Source organism: Acinonyx jubatus, chromosome D3 (genome assembly GCF_027475565.1).
Source record: "Acinonyx jubatus isolate Ajub_Pintada_27869175 chromosome D3, VMU_Ajub_asm_v1.0, whole genome shotgun sequence".
Lineage (NCBI taxonomy): Eukaryota > Metazoa > Chordata > Mammalia > Carnivora > Felidae > Acinonyx > Acinonyx jubatus.
Window position 1 is genome coordinate 16,523,168 of NC_069392.1, and position 23,052 is coordinate 16,546,219.

General features: G+C 53.5%; 1 protein-coding gene across 2 annotated transcripts; it reads left to right on the forward strand.

The window, feature by feature from the left end:
• The first annotated feature begins 1,735 nt into the window (after positions 1-1,735).
• CABP1 (calcium binding protein 1) lies at positions 1,736-22,692 on the forward strand. 2 transcript variants are annotated; one of them, XM_027043965.2, is made up of 7 exons: positions 1,736-2,471; positions 14,556-14,735; positions 17,768-17,798; positions 18,073-18,216; positions 19,244-19,353; positions 19,580-19,727; positions 22,232-22,692. In XM_027043965.2, exons 1-7 carry the CDS (start codon positions 1,821-1,823, stop codon positions 22,255-22,257), a joined length of 1,290 nt encoding a protein of 429 aa, XP_026899766.1. In that variant the 5' UTR covers positions 1,736-1,820; the 3' UTR covers positions 22,258-22,692. The 2 variants fall into 2 exon arrangements, with proteins under 2 accessions (XP_026899766.1, XP_026899767.1); XM_027043966.2 differs by lacking the exon at positions 14,556-14,735 and having other exon boundaries at positions 1,746-2,471.
• The last annotated feature ends 360 nt before the right edge of the window (positions 22,693-23,052 follow it).

The window sequence follows — 23,052 nt, forward strand, 5'->3', positions numbered from 1 at the left end:
CATGAACATAATCTTGATTGCTTTTATTTACTCTAATACCATAGGTGATGCAACCAGGTCCCTCACTTTTCCAGAAATCGGTTGTGGACAGAGGTGTTGGCCAGCAAATTCGGGAATTTCGGAAAGATGACCAAGAGCGGCACAGCAGGGATTCCAAATACCCTTCGTTGCCTCTCATCAGCAACTAAGGGACCCTGAGAAGGTATTTTATCTCCTGTGATTTATGCAGAGTGTGCACTTGCTGTTAATCCTGCTGAACACCGATTATTCTGAGGGCTGGAACAGGTGAGACATTGATTGGTCCCAAACTGTGAGAGGGTGGGCCCTTTATGCTCTTCATATCTGAGTGGATGATGCCATGAGGCTCCTGGGCTGCTGGACCCCAGCTCGCCTCAGTATTTGTGCTTTAGGAGCCCGAGTGACTTTGATATGCCAATTCAGTCCCTCATAGGTGAGCTGGGGAACAATTTGCCACACTTTCCTTGTTCACTTTGGCCTCTGGCTGTTGCTTTTTCCTGCCCATTCTGTTTGTTTTTTTCTTAATTCCTTGGATATGGGTATGTCAAAGAAGCAGGCAGTGCAGAGTAGGGTGAACCCTTGGCATGAGTGAAGTGTAACATATTGGTAGTCTGTCCATCTATCCTTCTCTTGAGGCTGAGCAGTGATCAGATGTGCCCAATTCTCATGCATGGATGGCATCAGGGCCAGAGACCAGAACAGGGAGATCCTGGGAGGTTCCCATCCCACCCCTTCCCTTCAAATCTCAAGTATCCCGTTACTAAACAAGAGTGGGAGATGGGGCTTCATAAGGTGTAGAGGGAAGGGAACTAGGTTAACTGCACGTGGGCCCTATTCTAAGCCCTCGGCCAGGCCTTTTATGTGCATGGCATCATTGGATGTTACCGAGGAGTTGGTTATGATCATTTACCTGCATTTTAGAGAAGAGAGAGAGGGAAAACAAAAACAAAAACAAAAACAAGGTCCAAGAGGTTGATGACACTTGTCCAAGTTACCCAGATGGTAAGTGCCAGAGCTGGGATCTGAGATTCAAACCAGGCCTTTGTGACTCCCTGGCTGCCCACCAAGAGCAGGAATTTCTCTAACATCTGGAAAGACACGAAGGCAAGGGGGGGGGGGCAACAGCTGGAGGGGTAGCAAATGGCTCCTACCTGAGATTTCATCATCACCAGGCCCTGCAAAGTCCAGGTTACACTGATGCCACCTGGCTTCTCTTCTGCTTTGACAACTGAAAACTCTCTGGCTGATTTACCAGGGTCATCCTGGTCACACTCCGTGGTACTGGAGTGGATGAAGCGCCCATAGACGCTCCTTCCAGCGGTGTCCTTCCACGCCATTCTGGCTCCGGTGTCTGTTTACACAGTGCTGTCCTGGAGTGCCTTCACCCTTCTTGGGTCTCCAGTTCATGGCACCTCTCTCTCCTCGTTTCCAAAGTTGTACCCCCTGGGGAGTGCACCCCGCCTGCCTTTCTGGAAGTTCCAGCAGTTCCGGGTCACTGTGGGAGCCTCCGGGCGCGTTAAGAGGCACTGCCGCCTACCAAGGTCTGGGCATCTTTGGGGCCATTCGCCGAACCCCTTCCCTAGCGCTCCCGGCCCCGCGCCGCAGTGCCCCCTCCGCCGCCAGAGGCCGCCCGGAAGCGGGGCTCCACGAGCGCGGGGCGGGGAAAGGGGCGGGGCGCGGCGGTACCTGGGCCGCCGAGGAGCCGGGGGTGGGCTCTCCGGGGACAGCCGGCAGCCCCCCCAGATCCGCACCGCCAGCCGCCGGGAAGCTCGGGGCTCCGGGCGTAGAGGCTGCGCTGTCACATGGGCGGCGGCGACGGGGCCGCATTTAAGCGGCCGGGGGACGGCGCCCGCCTCCAGCGCGTCCTCGGGCTTGGCTCCCGCCGGGCGCCCCGCTCTCTGCCCGCCGGGGGCCCCGCGCCGCGCCGCACCGCGCCGCCCCCGCCGGGCCATGCGAGCGCGGGCCCCGCCGCGATGAGCTCGCACATCGCCAAAAGCGAGTCCAAGACATCGCTGCTGAAGGCGGCGGCGGCCAGCGGGGGCAGCCGGGTTCCCCGCCACGGCCCTGCCCGGGAGCCAGGGCTGCCCGGCCGCCGGCTGCCCGGCACCGGCCCGGGCACGCCGCCGCCGCCGTCCGGGGACCCCAGTTCGCGGAGGCCCCTGTGCCGGCCGGCGCCGCGAGAGGAGGGCGCGCGGGGGAGCAGGCGCGGGCTCCCCCAGGCGCACTGCAGGCCCCGGGAGGCGCTGCCGACCGCGGTGTCCCGACCTTCGCCGCCGTCGCCGCTGCCGCCGGCCCGCGGGCGGGATGGGGAGGAACGGGGGCTGTCCCCGGCGCTCGGCCTCCGGGGCTCGCTGCGAGCCCCGGGTCGCGGGGACTCAGCTCCAGCCGCCGCGTCCGAGGCAGACCCGTTCCTCCACCAGCTGCGCCCCATGCTCAGCTCCGCCTTCGGCCAGGTAAGGGCCGCGCCTCCCGTCCGCGCTCCCGGGAAAGGCGCTCGGGACCCTGCCGCGGCTGCGCGCGCCCACAGCCCTCCTCCCGCTGCCCGCGGCCCCCCAGTCACGCTCCCCGTAGTCCTTCCGCAGCCCTGCGCCCTGGCCGGCACTCCGCCTCCCCCGTGCCTGATTCAGCACCCTGTGCGCTGTCCACGCTCCGGGCCTCTTCTGGGCGAGGCACCAGCGCCTCGCCGCCCTCCACCTGCCAGAATAGGCCAGTCCTGGAAGGGAACGACCGCCACAAACCGTCTGGAGATTTTTGCAGGGGTCCGGAGGGGCGCTCCGAGCAGGTGGCGCCAACTCCGGTCTCCAGCCAAGACTGCCAGTGAGCCACCCAAGGGAGCAAAGGGTTTGGAGTCTGGGAGTCAAGAATGGCTACCGCGGGGGCACACAGCCTTGCTTGGGGATGGAAGACACTAGTCATGAGCTGTCGTGGCCCCAGAGACCTGGGAAAAGTTTGGAGAGCTAGATGGAGACTGAAAAATATGAGAAAAGAGAAGGGTCTGGGTGGGCATAGAGGGGCTACACAGAGCTATGGCTCACATCGGAACTTTGGGGAGATTTAAGAAGTTGTCACTCCAGGGATGTCACTAGGATGGCGGGTGGGCAGCTGTCAAGTTGTAGAACGTGGAATAACACCCTGGCCTGAGTTGATGTGCATTCTAGGGTCAGGAAGGTCACTAGGGGGGTCACCAGTGGCTACTCTGGTTTCCTCTAGGCCTTTCTGTCAAGGGTCATTGGCAGCTGAGCATCCGTTCCCTAATCTAGGTCTACAGTTTGGGATGTGCTGCTGGGGAGAGAGGTTCTCAGAAGGGAACTGTGAACTCCTGCGCAAAACCAGGGTTTCCTCTAGTGCTGAGTCCATAATTAATTCAAACTCATTGGCACAGCGTTGAGGCAGTTCTGCGGCAGCCGAGGAGGGGTGTAATGCAGAGGTCTGATGGGAGAGTTTGCGTGGTGTCTGGAGGAAGAGGGGCCCTGAGTGTTTCTGTGCTAGGATGTAGTGTAGAGAAGCCGTTTCAAGCTCCTGGCTTGCCATGCCGGATCCGAATTCCACGGAGGCCGTGTGTGTTCTGCTTCAGATCTGCACATTCCTTTTCAAAACACTACTCCGTCCGTGGTGGCTGATGCCGGCGGAGGTCTGACATGAAGGCAGCTGCACGTGGATTCGGGTTGCGCGGGGCTGCTGTGTGGTGTGATAGGGCAGCAGTGTGTGGCTTTGTTCCTGTGGGGAGCCCTCGTTAGCCGAGTTAGCTGGAAGCAGTACTCCAGAGTAGAGATTTGGATGCAGGGCTTTGAGAGTTAGTGCAGCGACATGTTGAGGTGGAGTGGGTCTGGGCTGTGGAGTCAGTGACATCTATTCAAACATTTATCCGATATTTGGGGACATCTACTTTGCCCCAGCATTTGCTGGGACCAGGGAGCCAACAGCAGACAAGATAGCTGCGGTGCTGGCTGTTTGGGAGCTCACCATCTAGCAGTGTGGAGGGGTAGGTCACGGGCCCGGAGGCACACGTTTTCTGGCTGTTTTGCTAGCACTATGCCTTCGTTCCTAGAAAAAGAGTCTTCTCTTTTTCCAGTCTTCCAGAATTTGCCTTCATGGGCCCTTTGGGAGCTCAGAGCATTTCAGCTGCCTGCTTTCCATCCTCCTTCTACATTCTTAGTCATTAATAGTCTCCAGCCCGGTGTTCTGAAATGTCACCAGGGTCACCTGAGTCAGGAAGGGCTGGAAGGTCCCATCAAATATTTACGACCTCCGTGTGGGAGCTCTTGCCTCTGGAGCTGCAGACTTTTTCTCTAAAGCTCAGCACATTCAGTGTGGGCTTCCTGCTGACAGCTCTCAGACATCTGCTTGAACAACAACAGCAATAACAACGGAACCCAGCCTGGGACTTTTGTGTCAGGGTCTCCAGTCTTCTTTACTTCTCTTTGCTTTGAGATTTCTGTCCTTAGAGACAGGGCCAGGACCAAGAGAAGGGAAATGGGATTCTGAATACAAAAACATTCTGATAGAATCTGTTTAGGGCAAAACATAGTCCTGGGGAGGTCTATTTCTCACGTCTCCCAAGTTCTGCTATTTTTTTTAACCTTAAGCAAATTGTGTAACCTCGTTAAAGCCTCTGTTTCTTTACCTGCAAAATTGGGGAAATCATAGTACTTCACTGGATTTTGGGGGAGTTAAATGGAACATGGAGATAGATGTGTACAGATCTTGGCCGAGTGCATGGTTCAGAGCAAGGGCACTATCGATATTAGTTATTATTGCTATTGTTGATTAACTGCTAAGTGCTGTCCCGGACCTTCTTCTTTCCATTTGCAATAGAGTCAGGGAGAGCCAGGGCTCAAAGTGACACTGAAAGGATCAAGCTAGACTCCTACGTTAGGGGGAACAGGAATCAGGTTGCTTTCAGTGACCTCCTAGAGCTGCCTGACTGCCTGCAAGGAGATGATGTGGTTTTGAGGTGAAGCCAGGGAATGGTGGTGTGGGAGAAAGAAGAGTTGCAAATTCCAGTCCCAAGTCGGTCACTTCCCATTGCTGTGACCTTGGGTCTGTTATTCTCTCCCTCTGGTCTGGGTTTCTTCCTCCAGAAATGAGACTGACAAAAACTACCTTGCAGAGCTATTAATGAGGGTCACACAAGATTAAGGATGTCAAAATGCCTGGCTTGAGTAGGTGCTGGGAAAAAAGGGCAGCCTTCATTAATGTTATTGTTAATAGAGTAACTATCTGAATGTGGGCCTGTGTAAGATACTTTGAAAGCTGTCTCTGAGCAGGGCAAGAAAGGCCATTAAATGAGCTGAATGACAAGAGACCTTCCCAAGTACCCTCTTTGTGGCCAGCTGAGGACATGCTACCCAGCTTCCTAGAGAGATGCGGCATGAGACATTAACTCAGAATAGGCATGATTTGGGGCAACTCTTGGCATTGGGTTTTGTAAAACTATTTTAAGAACGTTTTTTTTTGTTTTGTTTTGTTTTGGTTTTTTTTTTCTGCTCCTTAGTCTAAGCTGAGGAAGAAACACCCCTTGTAGAGGAGGCAACTGTGTATAAAACCCACAGCTCTGTTCCATCTTTTCCCTTTTTCTACCCATAGAGACATCTCTTCTGATTTGACTAGATTAGCCCAATTCCCAAACTGCTTTGCACATAACATGATCACCATATCTAATGAGCAAATGACCAGTATCTCTAGCCTCTGGTCTGCAGAGGTTTCTTAGTTCCTATAGTTCAGATGAGGGAGGGAGACTATATGGAAGCTTGGGTCCTAATAGATTCAATCGTACTAGGTCTGTGTTCCTAGGATGAGGGCTGTGTATTTTGTTCATTCCTGCCCTGCCCAGTCTCTCCCTACTGCTCTCTCGGAGGGCTGGGATACCCTCTTGCCTTTCATCGGGGGCCTGGGGCAAATGAAAGAGGAGGTCAGCTTGGGGTTAATATCAATCCTATACAGTCCTCCAGGACATCCGCTTTGGCCTTTAGCTGTTTTGGGGAAACAACAAGAGTGGTCTGAGACCTCCTTCAGGAGCTCACTAAACATTTGCCAAAGTATCTTCTCATGATCTTATCTTCACAGCAGTCTGTGAAGGTTGGCATTATCCCCCCCCACTCCCCCCACCCCCATTTTAGAGATGAGGAAACAGGCTCGAGAGAGGGGCGTGGCTCGTCCAAAGGTCACACAGTAAGTAAATGGCAGGGCTGTGATCTCTGAAGAACCTGCCTGTGCTGCTCCATGCCAGTTCGGTGGGGAGTCACATAAGTGTGTTTCCTATTTTTCAGAAACATCCACAAAGCACCTCTTAGGTTATGACCCAGCTTTCCCTGAGTGTGTTCGCACCGGGCTGTCATCCAAGCTCAAATGCTGGTGATAGAACTGATCAGGGCTAGAGGCCAGCCTCCCTCCTAATCAGGAATAATCAGCAAAGGGTTTATCCTTCTCATCGCTCTGATCCTATTATTCCATTCCAGAACTCAAAGTGTAGGCTTCTGGAGGCCCAGGGGCTGCTGTCCCAGTGAAGAGGTATGGGAAGGTGGGGCCACATGATATGCTCCTTAGAGAAGCCCCCACTGTTCGATCCTTTTAATTTTTTTTTAAATGCTTTTATCTATTTTTGAGAGACAGAGAGAGACAGAGCGAGTCGGGGAGGGAGCAGAGAGAGAGAGAGAGAGGGAGACACAGAATCCAAAGCAGGCTCCAGGCTCAGGGCTGTCAGCACAGAGCCCGATGCGATGCAGGCTCCAACTCAGGAGCTGTGAAATCATGACCTGAGCTGAAGGCGGACGCTCAACCGACTGAGCCACCCGGGTGCCCCGATCCTTTTAAAAAATTTCTCCTAAAGGTCAAGCCACCTGCTCCCTCTAGATCACCAGTTATCCTATGGTCACTCAGGACCACCATAACCTGACCTGTCCAGCCCAAAATAGCTTAAGCAAGCTCTGAGTTAGAATCCCTGAATCCCTTGCTGCCTTAAGCCTCAAGCTAGCAGCATCCTTCCCCCTGAAGAAGGATGGGATTTCTTCAAAGTGCATGACTTTTTCCATAGGGGCCTGTTTTTCCCATTTCCCGTCTCCTGTTTCCAAGGACAGGCATATTCCAAGGTTGACAAATGGGGGCTGTGCTCTGGGCTGGCCTGCAGGGGGCAGAAGTCACCAGGTCTGACTGAGTGGGTGTTTTGTTTCTGACTGAGTATGGGGGAAGGGAGCACACAGCTGGCCCTTTAAGATCAATCCTGGGCAGGGGAAGGGGCACCTTCTAGGTGCCTGGCACTGTGCCAAGCCCTTTGTGTGTGTATTATCTCATTAACTCCTCACAACAGCCCAAGAGGGAAGGGTTATTAGTGTACCCATTTTATAAAGAAACTGAGGCTCAAAGAGATTCACAAGTTTTCAAGGTCATAGAGTTTGCTAGGCAACTCTAGCAAGGGCAAGATTTGAACCAGGTCTGCCGGCCTCTGCTTTCCAAGCTCTTAGCATCCGTGTCAGTGGTCTTCAACACTGGCTGCAGATTACATTTACCTGGAGCACTAAACACCACCAATGTCTGGAGCTTACCTACACCTATTAAACCAGAATCTCTGGGGAGGCTCCCCAGAGATTCTCAGCTTCAGCTAGCATTGAGAATCTCTGCTTGATGCTGTGGCTGCCTTTCCGTGTATCTGCCCAGGTAGTTAATATGAACTGGGTCTGTACCTGGAACCTAACCCAACTTCTCTCTGGGGTCCCTGGTGAGCCCCAGCTTTTCAAGAGTCTGCAGATGGTTGGTGTTCTAGGTTTGACCTCCAAGTCTTTCCGAAACCACCAGACTAAGCCGGATTCCTCTGTCTCACATTCTCGGAGGTTTTGTGTTTCCCCTTCATAGCATTTACCTGAAATGTAATTAAATAAGTGCCTTCCTAGCTCTTTAATAGCTCTTGCCTGCCTGCTAGAGCATAAGCTCCCTGAACGCAGGGACCACGTTTATCTTGTTCTCCCCACAGCATTCCCAGAGCCAGGCACAGTGACTGGCACACAAACACTGGACAAATGTCACTTCCTCCTTCCATTTTAATAATTACTCTCTGAGTATCTACCATGCGCCGGGTACTTGCCCACATCTGCTTTAGAAGCAAGATAAGGGGAAACTCCATTTTTCCAGGCAAGGAAACAGAAGCTCTGGAATGTGAGAAGTCAGAAGCTGGCAGACCCTTCTCATGCACCTGAGTCTCGTGACCCTGACCCCCCTGCCCCGCAGAGAGGCTGCTTTGTGCTCTCTTCTGGTGGAATACGTCTTTGGAGAAGGCACTTATGTTAGCTGCTCACTCATCTGTTTCATCTCCCCGGTGTTTTTCCTGCCCTTTGGGAGTCAACGCCTCCCCGGTCTCCTCCCTCTGTCCTCAGGGGCTGCCCCTCCTTCTCCGTACCCCCCTCTGGAGGTTTGGCCCAAACAAGGCTGCTGAGTAACTCCCCTGATTAAACCGTTCCATCGTCAGCAGCAGCGCAGACGTCAGGAGCTATCCAGGGACTTCCTCCCCCGGCTCCCTGGGAGCGAGCCTGTGGCACCTTCTGGGCTGCGCCCCACCCACTCCCCTAATGGGGCTTCTGACCAGCCGCTCAAGCTGGACAAAAAATCCCTGGGAAAGCAGCCTCCCTGGACTGACAACTCTTTCAGCGACCCGTGAAAGGGTTTTTGCACCGGGGCCGAGAAAGAGTTCGCCTTCCCAACCTACCTCTGGTGCCCCCTGCTGGGAAAAGCTGGCTGCAGGGGGGAAACAGGGACGCCTCCTCTCTTGGGTCATCGGGCTCCGCCTGTAGGTCTTGAATGTAACAACTGAGGCTTGAGATGAGTTCACATCAAACCTGGAACCCAGAGGGACGAGGAAGAGCCACTCACCTAAAAAAGTTCCAGTCGTGGGACCTCGAAGACCACTCTGACAAGGGCAGCCTCTCAGCTTTGCACCCAGAGGAAGCCTGTGACAGATTTTCACTCAGGATTAGGCGGAGGATGGTTAGAGGGGTCACAGCCCTGGATCACACCTCTACCGGCACTGCCTCCATCATGCCCCCCGCCCTCCCGGTGGTCTCTTGGTTTCCCTTGGGTCGGAGAGACCTGACATAGCAAAGGGAGCGAAGGACCTGATCACTGCTGTTGGCTCAGCTTCCAGCCCCGGAGCCTCATCCCCTTTTGGTAACGAGGCAAGTGTGAAAAATGGAGCGTGATGGGGATGTCACAGGATCTTCCAGGCCTTCAACTGGAACTGCCTGCTCTCAATCCAGCTGTGATTGCCAGGGGGCAATTAGGATGTGTGTCTGTCCCTGAGTTCTTGTGTGTGTGTGTGTGTGTGTGTGTGTGTGTGTGTGTGTATGCAAGCACAAGGCTGGGAGCTGGGAGGCACCCTGGCTTTGGTAGCCCAAACTAGTCTGCTTCCCCTTCTGGGTCTGCTGGCCTAATTCCCAGCTGCAGCTGCCATTCTGGGCCCCCCTCCCTGAAGCAATCTCCCTGCAGATTTGGCAGCAGGAGAGGAGGGGCTGAGGGAAGGGAAATGAACCGGAGAGAGGACTGAGCTCTAATCTGATGTAGATGATCCGGCAGCTTTCCCCAGCTTGCTGCCCTCTGCCATCAGCTCTCCAGGCGATTTTCTCTGTGCCCTGCCCTCTCCCCTCCTGCCTTCATGTCCTTAAGAAAGTGCCCAGAAAGTTAAACCCACACACACAAACATATACACAATCCACAAAAAAAAAAAAAAAAAAAAAAAAAAAAAAATCAGAAAGCAGGAGCAGGCAGACGAGTAAGAGAGCACGCGCGCAGGAGAGAGGGCTCAGAACGGTCCAGGAGGAAGAACCGCGCAGGCAGATGGAGGCTGGGGTTGGCCGTGACAGGGACTAAGGTCTCTTAGTCCCCAGGAGTCTCCTTCATGGACCCGGGGATCCTGAGAGGGGCTGCCTCAGCTTAGGATGGGCAACTGTGTCAAGTCTCCACTGAGAAATCTCTCAAGGAAGGTATGTTTCTGGAGTTCCCAAGATCTGGGGCAGGGGAGGGGGCATCTTGCCATCTGTGCCAGAGTTGGGGACGGAGGGGTGGGCATCTGAAGCTTGCTACCCTTTCCGTGGGTTCTATCTAGAGCTGTTTCCCTGCCTCAATCTCTAGATTCCCTCCGATCCCAGTTTTCTGTGTCTCAGGCTCTGCGCTGAAGTTGGGACTTAACAGCTGCATGGGGGGCTGTGTTTCGGAATTAGCACAAGATTTAGGAAAGAAACCAAAGAGTTCCTGGGCTACAAAATAAAAAGCACAGATCCACAGCATGTGAGTGACCGGCCCTTCCTGGGGCTGGTAGGATCAGAAGAGGGTTGAGCTGGGCTTTGCCTCTGCTGCTGCTGAGGTTCCTTCCCAGCCGTAGGACCAGGGACTCATTCATCTCTTTGAGAGCATCTGGCCCTCTCTCTGGTGGTCTCTAAACCTTCAGAATTGTGGGTTTTGGAGTCAATCCCATTGCTACTGGGGTATCCCCTGCCACCCTCAATAATTCTTGAATCAGGTTAGAGAATCTCAACTAGGACCAGCTGGTTCAGAGCCCCGGATTGTTTCCACTGAGAAACAGGATGTTGAGCAAAGGTGTCTGTAAGTCGCTTTGTGTAGTGGATTTATTGCTTATCTACCAGGATGACATCCTTTTGCAAGAATTCCTTTTGGAAAGCAAATCACCACCTCCAAGACATTTTTCATGCAAAGCTGGGCTTACATCTATAGGGTTTTGCTTTAAATGGGCTCTGCTTGTATTTCTAGCCCTCTGTAGCTAAGCCATAGAAGAAACTCATGGATATTATTTAAAGGAAGGAGGAATGATAGGGATGTTTTCTTCCGGTTCTTTCATTTTCCAGATAAGGAACTTGATTGCCACTCAGGTAAAGTGACTTACCGAAGGTCTTAGGTTGACTAATGGCATCTCTGTCCCTAACCCCATACTACCTCCTGGGTCAGTTTGATAGTCTCTTAATTTAGGAAATTTTGAGCCTTTTTGCTCATCATCTTCCTCATTTAGCTAAGCTGCTCACACCAAATTCCCTTTCATCTCCACTGTCCCTTGGATCCTTCCGAGGGTTGACTGTTTCTTCTGTGCACACAGCCCCATCAGCTGTCATCTTAGGAGAGGATTTGGCCTCCACGCAGTTGCAGAGAAGCAGAAACTGACCTGAATTAGTCTAGAGGGCCACAGGCTGAAAGCCTCCCCCCGCCCCGGGTTCTGTCCAAAGCTTAAAGAGGTGAACTTAAGAACAAGATTTATCCCTCTGTTCTACCTCCCCTCTTCTCCCTGTACACAGCAGAGTGTTTAAGAGCCAGACTTCTCAAATCTGTTCTTTCCAACCATGTGACTTTGGGCAAGTTACTTGACCTCTCTGGACCTCAATTCCCTTGTCCATCAAGTGGAAATACTGATATTTGCCTCCCAAGGTGATTGTCAGAAGCAAATAAAAGTGCTGTGCACACTGCCCAGAACCGAGTCCTCAATAAATGGTAATTAGTATTATTATCATCATGATCCTAATGTTTCCACTCTGGGTTTTCTTAGAATGGGGATGGAGGACAAAAAGAAAATAGGAGAGGTTTTGAGTCCACGGAATAAGGTAAAAGACAATAAAACTTCTTGCATTCAATTTCATTTTTCTTTTTGTAATAACAGCAGTTGCTTTCTTCTGAAAAGCTACAACACACCCAGCCTCTGTGATCTCGTTTGCTCTTTTCCACCGGGTAGTTCTCTTGGCTCTTTTATAGAGCAAGGAGCTGGGCTTAAGAGCGTTCCTAAGGTCACACAGCCGAGTGGAAGCGGAGTGGAGATTTTGGAAACGCTGGTCTGTGTGAATCCATAGCTGGTATTTTATTTTTATTTTTGCCTCTGTGAGAGGCTGCGTCTCTCTCCTGCTGTCAGAAATGTTATTCGTAGATCCCCGCACCTGACCTTCCAGGTCGTCGGGATTCCCACTCACTGCAGCGATTCCTTCCTTCACCTCGCCAAGCGCTTGCTCACTTACTCACCCGCTGCTTGAATACCTTCCAAGTGAGAGGAAGCTTTGACCTGCCTTCTCTTAGCCAGCTCGTGTTGTTAGAAAGCTGTAAGGTCATGAGGCAGGCTGACCCCTCCTGTTGCCATGCTCCTCTCGGGGAGATGTCCCTTCGGTGCCAGGAGACATTGTCAAGCCGCTGCCCACTTGGCTTCCTGAGCGTGGTAGCCGGGGGGCGCGTAATGGGGAGAGGCGGCCTGCTCCAGGCTCCGTGTGGGGCAGGACCAGGCTGTCAGGTGCCATCACTGGCCGGGGGAGAACAGCAGCCTCCCGGGGCGACTTGGTGCCAGGCAGTATTATGATCAAGAGACGCAGTGGAAATTCCCCAGCCACCGCGGGTCCCTTCTTCGTGGGAACACATTCTTCTCCATCCTTCTCCGTTCTTTCCTGATTGGCAAATATTCTCCCACTTCCTCTGGAGCCAGAAGTAAATGCCTTCTGGCTCCCAGCACCTCTTATGTTGCATCTCCATCATCGCCGTTGTCCTTATCATCGTCATTGTCATCCCCATGGCAACTCCATGCATTTGGCTCTTACAGTGCTCAAGGCACTGTGCAATAGCTCATTTATTTCTCACGAGAATTCTGCGAGGGGCCGCGTGTATCCCCGCCAGACTGAGAAGGAACCCAGAGCACAGAGAGGTGCAGTCACTTGCCCAAGGTCACATAGCAAGCAAGGGGCGGGGCCAGAATTTGTCCCCGAGACTGTTGGAGTCCAAAGCCAGGGTACTAAATCTCTTCTCTGAGCTCTGTGCCTCCGCTGTGCTGCCTCCTCCTTCCTGGCTTGTGCTCACTCTGAGCCAAGTGTACGAGACTCAGCCAGAAACGAAAAGGCGGATTCTCTGCACACATCTCGGGAGCTTGTTTCATGGGGTCGAGCCGCTGTCTACTGCCAACATTCCTCTGAGCCAGCCTCCCAGTTGGGAAGGTCTCTCTGGATTTGCCCTTGCTCTAGCCTGGGTCCTGGGATCCTGTGAGAGTATGGCTGAGGCCCTGAACTCTTTCAGACATTAAACCAGAATGGCCCTCGGTCTGCCTGACCTCTCTGAAGTTCTGAGACAAGCAGAGACCCAAACCTATTGCATTCACTGAACTTGGGCCTTGCCCTGAGCATGAATTGCTCCCTCCCCTCTGAGGAACCAGTATACTGCTCCTCCCTCTCTAGGCCTGGGAGAGGCTTAGGAGGTTGGAATGGAGTCTAGTCTGGAGCCCCAGAGCGCGGGGCTTTGGGGAGAAGATGCACTGGAGGAGAGGGGAGATGATGTAAGCTGGGAGAGACTGTTCAGGTTCTCAGCCTGGGAGGACAGGCCGCCCCCTACATCACAGGATCTTCTCCTGGGCATGACCTTCTGTGAGCTGGAGGAACCTGGCAGCAAGGGGGGTACAGTAGGACAGAGGGTAGGGTGGGCAGCTCTGGGGTTCTTGGGCAAAGACGGCCCTCCAAGTTTCAGCTGCTCTGTTTCTCCTTGAAAGGTTTGCCTCTAAGTCCAAGCTCATCCAAGCTCAGGACTGAAGGCAGAGTGCCCTGGCCTGGATCCTGGGGGGCCTTGGGCATCCTGGGGAGGCCGGGGTGGACTAGAATGTTGTGTCTGGATGCTGCTGTTGTCCTAAGGGGACCATCTGTGGGCAGTGCTGACTTTTTATAGCTGCATGGGAACTGTCAGGGAGGAGGAGAGAAGGGCCAGGGCCTGAAAGCACAGCTATATTCGGTAAGCAGAGAGAGGGCCCCTGCCTCAGCCTCTAGAGGCCGGGCAGGCTGGGCCAGGCAGGGAGCCAGAGACAGGAGGGGGAAGAAGGAGAGCTGCTGGGGGCAGAGAGCGTCTAGTCTTGAGGCAGCAAACTGGGTAGACTCTGACCCTCGGATAGGCTTTGCTTGGCCCAGCTGAAGGTCTGGAAACCTTGGGCTGAGTTAAGTAGCACTGTCCTTCGGAGAGGACAGTCCCCCCTCTTGGTTATGTTGGCTAGGCTCATGTGTTTGCACCTGCCAGTCCGGCAGCCTACCCGAGCCTGCTCTGTGTGTTCCCAGCTCTGATTGTCGTCACTGCCTTCCAGTGGGGTCTATTGAAGGCAGGGACAAAAGTCAGTTTGGGGACATCTTGGGCAAGGACCGTATTCATTAGTCTCTGAGCGAGCACTTCCCATTGGCTGGAACAGAAGCCTCCCTCTGCCTCCTTCTCTTTCTAATCTTCTGAATGCATGCGAGTGTGTGATTTTGTGCATGTGTGTGTGTTGTGAACACATGTGTGCCCCTGTTCCACACGGCGGGTGTCACACCCAGCTCTCCCCGGAGCATCCGTTTCAGGCAAGGATCAGAGACTCCATTTCTTGAACCAGTTTCACTCCTGCCTCCCATGCATCCCGAGAGCTCTCCGAACCCTACTGTCTGACTCTCCAGGGTCTCCTCTTGAGGAGAGCCCCTTCTAGGACCAGCAGCCAGGCTGAGGCCAGGAGGGCCGGTTGGGCAGGGAGGTGACGCCCTTGCCTCTCTTTTGTATTTGCTTGGTGCTGGCTGAAGATGCGCCAGGAGGAGAAGAGCAGCTACACAGTGGTGCAGACGCGCGAGGAGGGGCTGGCGGCCAGCGGCGAGCTCCCAGGACCGCTCCTGATGCTGGCCCAGAACTGCGCGGTCATGCACAACCTGCTGGGCCCTGCCTGCATTTTCCTGCGCAAGGGCTTCGCCGAGAACAGGCAGCCTGTACGTAAGTTGGCCCTAGTGGAGCCTCACTCGACTTGCCTTCAAGGGCATAACGAGGTGCTGGGAAGAAGAGGGGCCCGGTACGCAGCAGCAACCCGTGTCCCCTAATGGATGTACCCCAAACCCTCAACTTGGGAATCTGACCCCCAAAGTTTCCTACCCATGGCTGCAAAGCACTGGTGAGTCTACATCCACCAGCAAGAAGTAATAACAGCAGCTCATGTTTTTTGTTTGTTTGCTTGTTTTTTGTTTTTTGGTTTTTTTGTGTTATTTTTGAGCACTTGCTATGTGCAAGGCACTGTGCTAAATGCTTTGGTGCATCTCTTCAATTAAGTCTCAGAGCAACCCTGAGAGGTAAGTACTATGATCATCCCCATTTGGCAGATGAGGAAACTGAGTCAGGGAGGTAACTCGAGATGACAGCTAGTGGGAGGCAGAGGTAGGGTTTGAACTTGGGGAATCTGACTCAAGGGTTTCCTGTACTCTTAACAGCCCTCCTGAATACAATGTCCAGTACTTCCTACAATAATGGAAATATTCTATAATTGATGCTGTCCAATATAGTAGCCACAAGCCACACGTGGCCATTGAGCTTTTGAAATGTGGCTAGTGCAACTGGGGAACTGAATTGTTAATTCTATTTGTTTGATTCCAATTCCAATTCCGATAGCCACACGCGGCTACTATATGGGGCAACCTCCTTTAGGTATCCGAGCGGTCACCGGGAGAGGGTGATAATCATAATGTCACCAATACGAATGTATGAAGGTTCCATATCTTGAATGCCACACACTAAACACTTTATTTTTTTTTTTTTAGTTTATTTATTTTTGAGACAGAGACTGTGAGCAGGGGAAGGGCAGAGAGAGAGGGAGGCAGAGAATCCCAAGCATGCTCTGTGCTGTCAGTGCAGAGCCTGACATGGGGCTTGAACCCGTGAACTGCGAGATCATGACCTGAGCCAAAATCAAGAGTCGGATGTTTAACAGACTGAGCCACCCAGACGCCCCCTAAGCACTTTATATATCTTGTCTCACGGGATGCTCACAAAGGTCTTATTAGGTGGGTACCAGTATCAACCCATTTTATTGATGAGACTATGGCTCGGAGAGCTGAAGTGACCTACCCAAGGCCCCACAGCTAGCAAGTAGCAGATCTGGGCTTTGCACTTGAGTTTGTCCGACGCTAGAGGCCAAGATCTTCTCCCGGACCACATAAGCTGGGGAGAAAGGGGTATTCGTGTGCTGTATTCCCATCTCACCCCTGGGGATGGTGCTCATGGTTTCCCTGTCACCTCGGTGGGCATCCCTGGCCCTGCTTCACACAGCAGAGTGTGTGATCCAGGGACCAGCTCCCAGGGCTCAGCCAGACCAGCACCACCACAGGCACCTGGAGAGGGGTACCTGGCCTTCCTGCTCCTGGCTCTGGCTGTGCACGAAGCAGAGGGGGCTGCCCTGGGGGTCAGCAGTACCCTATTCCCCTCCAGTCCTGCAGAACTGGGTCCTGGAAAAGTGGGAGCCTGCGTGAGGCTTGAAGGGGGGGTGGGGAAAGGACTCATGTCGAAGTGACTTATCCTAGCCAGTGTCCTCTGCGTGCATATGGACACACATACACTCGCCTACTCGCTCACTTCACTTACCAGGGGCACAGGGTATGGCAAAAATCATCCTTTTCGGCCACCCAAGATCCAAGTCTGATTAGGAAGAGAGTGATGACAATGCACCGTGACAGGCTTTTAAGGTGGAAGTCCCGACAGTCATCTTGCAGAGACATGCATACCTTCAGTGAATCCTGCCCTCAGCTAGAAATACTACCTGAGGGCTGGATAGCTTGCAGCCTGCTCAGCCCCGGCTCATGTACACTCTCAGCACTGTCCTGCCACATTTAGCCACTCCTGAGCACAGGGTCCTGTGCACCTGGTTGTCTCATAAGGGGTTGCTCAGCAGCCCCTTTCTAGAAGATTCTCAGATTTTCCGGAGCTGGGGGTCCCTTGACCCAGGGCCAGTTTACAGTGGGTGGCCAGAAGCTGTCTCTTGCCTGCCCTGACCGTGTGGGCTAGAACAGCCTGCATGCACAGCCGAGATGCCTCACGCTCACTGTGGCCCACCTGCATGTCTGTGTTCACGATAGGCGTGCCCACACCTGGTATGTGCTTCCTCAGGGGGGCACGCCCTGCCCCACGTTCCTCCTGCCCAAGGACGGAGAGCTGTGACAGGGAGGATGGGCCCAGTGCGCCAGTTTTGGAGCTGATTGAACAGGTCCAGTGGGGCATCAATTTCGTGCCAGTCTGTCTGCCTCCTGGGAAGGCCTAGGGTGACTGGCACCTCACCAGCCAGAGCTTACCCCATGCGTCCTCTGGGCCTGCTCTTTGGAGACCTCGCCGCCATCTGTTCAGATGCCTAGACCCAGGGTTTCCTTGACTCCCCAAGGAGATCTGGGCACTGCTTGAAGCCGGAGATGTGTGCTTTGGACCCTGGCAGCAGCCACTGGCACTGGCGGCCCCCAGGGTCCTATGCTGTGTCCCGTGACAGGGCCAGGTGTAGGATGGGGGTCAAACTGGAGAAGGTGGGCCGTGCCCAAGCAGCAGGGCACAGCCTGAAGTCTACCTCCACACCCTTGGCTCCTCCTCCTCCTCTTCCTCCCTTATGGGCAGCCTGTCTAGTCCCTGCTTTCTGTCCTTCCAGCCCCTCCCTCCCTCCCATCGCCTTGCAGATTTCCACACTGTTGTGACCTCCCGCCCACCCTGCTTTATTTACAGGTTTTTGCCTCCAGACCAGCTCTGTTCCCTGACACATCCTTGTGTCTGGAATGGGGACACAGAGGTTCTCTGCCCAGGCTGGATGGGGCTCTGGGGTCCCTGGGCATCTCCCGTGTCTATGGGAGATGTGGGGCTGCAGCTTTTTCCCTTGAAGACGTGGTCCAGGCATGCGTCCCACTCGGTGCTTGCTGTCCCTTGGATGGCCTCCAGGTTGGGCATTTTGTAACTTCTAGGTCGCTCGCAGCTGCTAATAGGACACTTTCTTTTGTTTCAGGACAGATCGCTGCGGCCAGAGGAGATTGAAGGTAAGACGCAGCCCCTTAGGGGAAAGGGTTGCTCAGCTATCCAGGCAGTTGAGGGAAGGGAGATTGGTGGGAAGAGAGGCAGAGACGCGTTGGCTTCCTGGGGACAAGGCCTGGTACGGGGCTGGGTATCCTCTGTGGAGTCAGCTGTCAGAGGAGTGCCGTCCTGGCAGCTCCAGGGTCTGGCTCTCCGGGCCAGTGGGCACCCGGGCTGCCTCTGGTCAGAGGCTCTGTGGATCCCACCCCCAGCCATGCCCACTTTTATTCTGTTCCTCAGAGCTCCGAGAGGCCTTCAGAGAATTTGACAAGGACAAGGATGGCTACATCAACTGCCGGGACCTGGGCAACTGCATGCGTACCATGGGCTACATGCCCACCGAGATGGAACTTATTGAACTTTCTCAGCAGATCAACATGAACCGTGAGTCCCTCCTCTGGGCACCCTCTTCCCTTCCCGTCCCCACCCTCCAAGTCCTCTGCAGTCACACAGGCCCTGGGCTTAAGTTCTGGGCCCAGCTCTTTCCAGCTCTGTGACTTGGGGCAAACTACTTACCCTCTCTGAGCCTCCTTTTCCTCACCTGTAAACTGTACAATGAGAGGAGCACAGGAAGTCATTGAGAGACTGTCTGCAAAACAACGCTGTACGTGGCACACGGTGATTGTTGAACAGAAGGAAGTTCTCATTACTGTGTTATTCTCTGTCTTAGTTTTGGGGTTCTCCCAGAAGCAGGCCCCGAAACAAGGATTTGAGTGCAAGCAGTTTATTTGGAAGGTGAAGGGAAGCATCAGCAGGGAGTAGGCAAATGAGACCACAAAGAGAAGGAGCCACAAAGGTTGAACTCTCGAGCCAGCCAGCACCATGAGTGGCCAGAGTCTCATTCTCATTCTGCCAGGCAGCTCAGGAAGTCAGTGTAGCAAGCCCACCTTGAAGTTAGAGCCCTCCTCCCTCCAATGGGGAGTTTCAGCAGTCACTGGCTGAAAGCTGCTGTGAGCAGGGGGTGGGGTGGGTGTTGGTCCTCCACCACTCCTACTGCTGGGGGATCTTGTTGAATTTGAGCTTCCATTTGTACAACAAGAGTAAGGCTTGGGGCAGGTGGGCCAGGCTCTCATAACTTCTGTTTCTCTCTCTGCCTTCCTGCTCTGTCTCTGTCTCTCTGTCTCTCCGTCTCTGACATTCTTTGCCTGTCTCTGACCCAGTGTGTCTTTCGCCTGTATCTTTCTCTCTATCCACCTCCCGACTGGTTCCCTCCATCTAACCCTGGCCACTCCCCTGAGCCATTCTTTGATAAGCCACCTGTCCATGGTCACCTGTGTGTCCTCATTTGGCCTTTGGTTGTACCCTGGACCCAGCACTGGACCAGTCAAGGAGGGTTCACAGTGCCTTCCTTTGCTTGGTTAGAGGTGGGGAGTGGTTGGATGGATGACCTAGCCCTTTCCTCTGTCTCCAGTGGGTGGCCACGTAGATTTCGATGACTTCGTAGAGCTAATGGGACCTAAACTCCTGGCGGAAACAGCAGATATGATTGGAGTGAAGGAACTTCGAGATGCTTTCCGAGAGGTAAGTGACGACCACTGGACAGACACGGGCAGGGTGTTGTTAGAATTCCAACCCCGGGACAGTCACTTGAAAGGAGAAACTAGAGCCCCGGATCACAGGCCAAGGGAAGGAGCTTGGACAGAGAAGAGTCTCGGGGTAAGGGGGGCGGGCAATGATGCTAGAGAAGGGGCCCTCCCTTGGGCCCCCCACGTTGTAGCTACCCCTTTCTCCTCCCTGCCCTCTCTAGTTTGACACCAATGGTGATGGAGAGATAAGCACCAGTGAGTTGCGGGAGGCCATGAGGAAACTCCTGGGCCATCAGGTGGGACACCGAGACATAGAGGAAATTATCCGAGATGTGGACCTCAATGGGGATGGACGAGTAGACTTTGAAGGTAGGTGGGGTTTGAACGTGGGAGAGAAGCCAAGGCAGTAGTGGCCATACGTGGAGACTTCCAACTGTGTATCCATCATGACTCCATCTTTCCATGCCCCTACCCTTCCATTCTTGTACCCCTCCATCTATGCGCCCCTGTAACCCACCTTCCCATTCATCCCTTCACCCAACCATCCATTGGTCCATCTTGCCAAATCTCTCTCCCCATCTGTTCCATCCATCTCTTCATGTGTCCAGGTGTCTATCCATTCATCCATCTCTAAAAAATTATCCATACAATCATTTATTCATACCTATGTATATGTTTATGTCTGTGTGTATATCTGGTTCCTCAGGCTGAATCCCTCTTTTCTGGGCTTTCACAGCACCTCAGGCTCACCCTCATCCTTCACACTGCCCCCCCACGTGCTAGGTGTACCTCTGCTTGACTGAACTTTTTGAGAAGAACACCATTTTCTTTATCTCTGTATTTCCTCATAATTCAGTACCTGGCACATAGCTAATGCGCAGTAAAAGCTTTTGTTTCTTTCTTTCTTTTTTTTTTTTAAGGAATCAGGAATCATTATACTAGTTACCATTTATTGTACATGTATTATGTACCAGTCACCGCACCAAGTACACTTAAATATATTATCCCATTTTATTTTCACAACAACTGTCTGGATTGCCACTATTATGGCCTCGTGTTACATGTGAGGAAATTGAAGCTCAGAGAAGTCATATGACTTGCTTGAAATTGCCAGACCATTAAGACGCGGAGCTGGATCATAAACCAGGCCTGGGATCTCAACCACTACATATGTAACCCTGCAAGATACTGCTCAAGACAGCTATGGGATCTAGGGCAAAAATACAGTAAAACGTTCACTCTGTGCTCTGGGAACTTGCCTTCTGAGCAGAAAGACAAGATAAACATGTACCAGGATGTAGGATGTGCATGTGTCCAGAACACAAAAGTTGGAAGGCCTTTTCTGGGGAGCACTTAGACTCAAGTTTGAGGAGAGCGTGGCTATATGGAAAGAAGGCTTTGCTGCCACCAGATCCGAATATTTCAGGTTGCCCGTGTCCCGGTGGTGCCCCCTCACAGATGACAGCCCTTCCCTGCAAGCCCAGCATCCCCCATCCATTCTGCTCGTATGTATTGCGTACATAGTATGTATACCTACTGTGTGTTGAGATCTGCCTTGAGAGCCCAAGACCAGCAAGGAAGACAGAAGCCAACGCTGTAGTCCCTGCTGTTTTGGGGGAAATACAGTGAGCTGTGGAGTACAGGGGAGAGGCATCTTGCCAAGCTGGAGGGGGGATTGGGGAAGGTTTCCTGGAGGAGGCTATAAATAAATAGAGCTCTAAGAGATGAGTAGGAGCCACCAGGTGAAGGAAAGGGTATTTACCCAAATGAATTGAAACTTACGTCCACACAGAAACCTGCACACAGATGTGTATAGCAGCATTATTCATAATTGCCCAAACCTGGAAGCAACCAAGATGCCCTTCGGTTGGTGAGTGGATAAAGGGTGACAGTGGCATATTATTCACACTAAAAATAAATGAGCCATCAAGCCATGAAAAGACATGGAGAAATCTGAAGTGCATATCGCTAACTGAAAGAAGTCAATCTGAAAAGGCTACGTAGTGTGTGATTCCAACTGTATGACATTCTTGAAAAGATAAAACTATGGAGACGGTGAAAAGATCAGTGGTTGCTAAGGGTTGTGCGGTGGGGGAGGTATGAATAGGTGGAGCACAGAGGATTTTCAAGGCAGTGAAACCGTTCTGTATGACACTGTAATAGTGGATACACGTCATTATGCATTTGCCCCAACCCACAGAATGTGCGGCACGAAGGCTGAACTTGAATGTTACTGTGGCCTCTGGGTGCTAATGCTGTGTCAGTGTGGGTTCATCGATTAGAACAAATGTCCCACTCTGGTGCCGGATGTCGATAGTAGGGGAGGCCGTATGCTGGGAAGGCAGGGTGCATATGGGAACTCTGTACTTTCTGCTTAATGTTGCTGTGAACCTAAAACTGCTCTAAAAAAAAAAAAATCAAGTCTAGTTAAAAGAAAAAGAAGAGAGAGGGGACGAGTGCAGGCAAGCTGAGAGGTGGAGGGAGAGTGAGTGTGCCAGCTGCACCGACAGGGAGATCTGTGTGTGGTTGGAACGTAATGGATTGGGGGTGAGCTTGTGAGAGCCGCGTCAGCTGGGGCCACAGCTGGGAGGGCCTGGAGGTCACATCAGGATATTGGACGTTATCCAGTGGGGAGCCTGGGAGGTTTCAGAGGGGTCAGGTATGCAGATGAGAAAGCCCCCATCCTGGGGCCCCGCCGCTTTGCGCAAGATGGACTGGAAGAGACCGGAGGGCTGTAGGGGACCAGCCCCGAGGTAGGAGCTATGTCAGTGGAGGGGGGGCGCTCAGATCCGAGGGAGACTTGGAGGCTGTGTCCTGAGCTGGGCCTGACAGGCTCCTTTCTCCCCACCCGGTCCTGTCCTGTGCCCTCCCAGAGTTTGTCCGGATGATGTCCCGCTGAGGCCGTGAGGGCCCCTCCAGGACTGCCAAGCTCCCCCCGGGCGGGAGAAGAGGAGCCAGAGCGCGCCTCACCCCGCCGTAGCCGCCGAGAGCCCAGGATGGACTGGCGGAAGGGGCCTGCCTGCACCCCAGGGAGGTGCCCACCCTGGACCCCCTCCCCTCCGCACTGTGAAAGACTCACAACTCCTGCAACTGGAAAGGGGGGCGCCCGCCGACGAGGAGGCCACAGTGCCAAGCCAGCAGAGGTCACGCCGGGCGCCAAGTGCCATGGACCCAGCCGCTGCCGGTGGGGTGGGCCAGGGAGCCTGCCAGCAGCCCCCCCGCACAGCATGTCCGCCCCAGGGCAAAGCCTCTCGCCGCCCTCCTTAGCTCTGTGCCCGTCCCAGCTCGCCACAGCCCTGTTCTCTCAGAACCAATAAAAATATTTCCAAGACAAGGGCAGCTGTGGGGGTCTTTGCTTCTTGGGCCCGTGCAGATGGCACACATTTCCTGAGTACTGACCGCATGCCCAGAGCTGGCTGAACAGTCTTGTATTCAGCATGCATTTATTGAGCACCATCAGGTACCCCTTCTCATCTCAGAAGCCGGGACCTTATGCCTCTAGCTGAAGGGGAGCCTGGGGGATATAGTGATTTAGCTGGGTACCAGTTGCCCCAAACAAAGTCAGGCTCTCAAAGAAAAGGAGACTAGAAATTGGGTAAGCATCTAGCAGGGTCTGTCCCCTTCCTGTCTTCCTGGAGCATCCGTACTGGTGGGGAGACAGACATGAAATACTTCACCACGTGGTTACAAATTG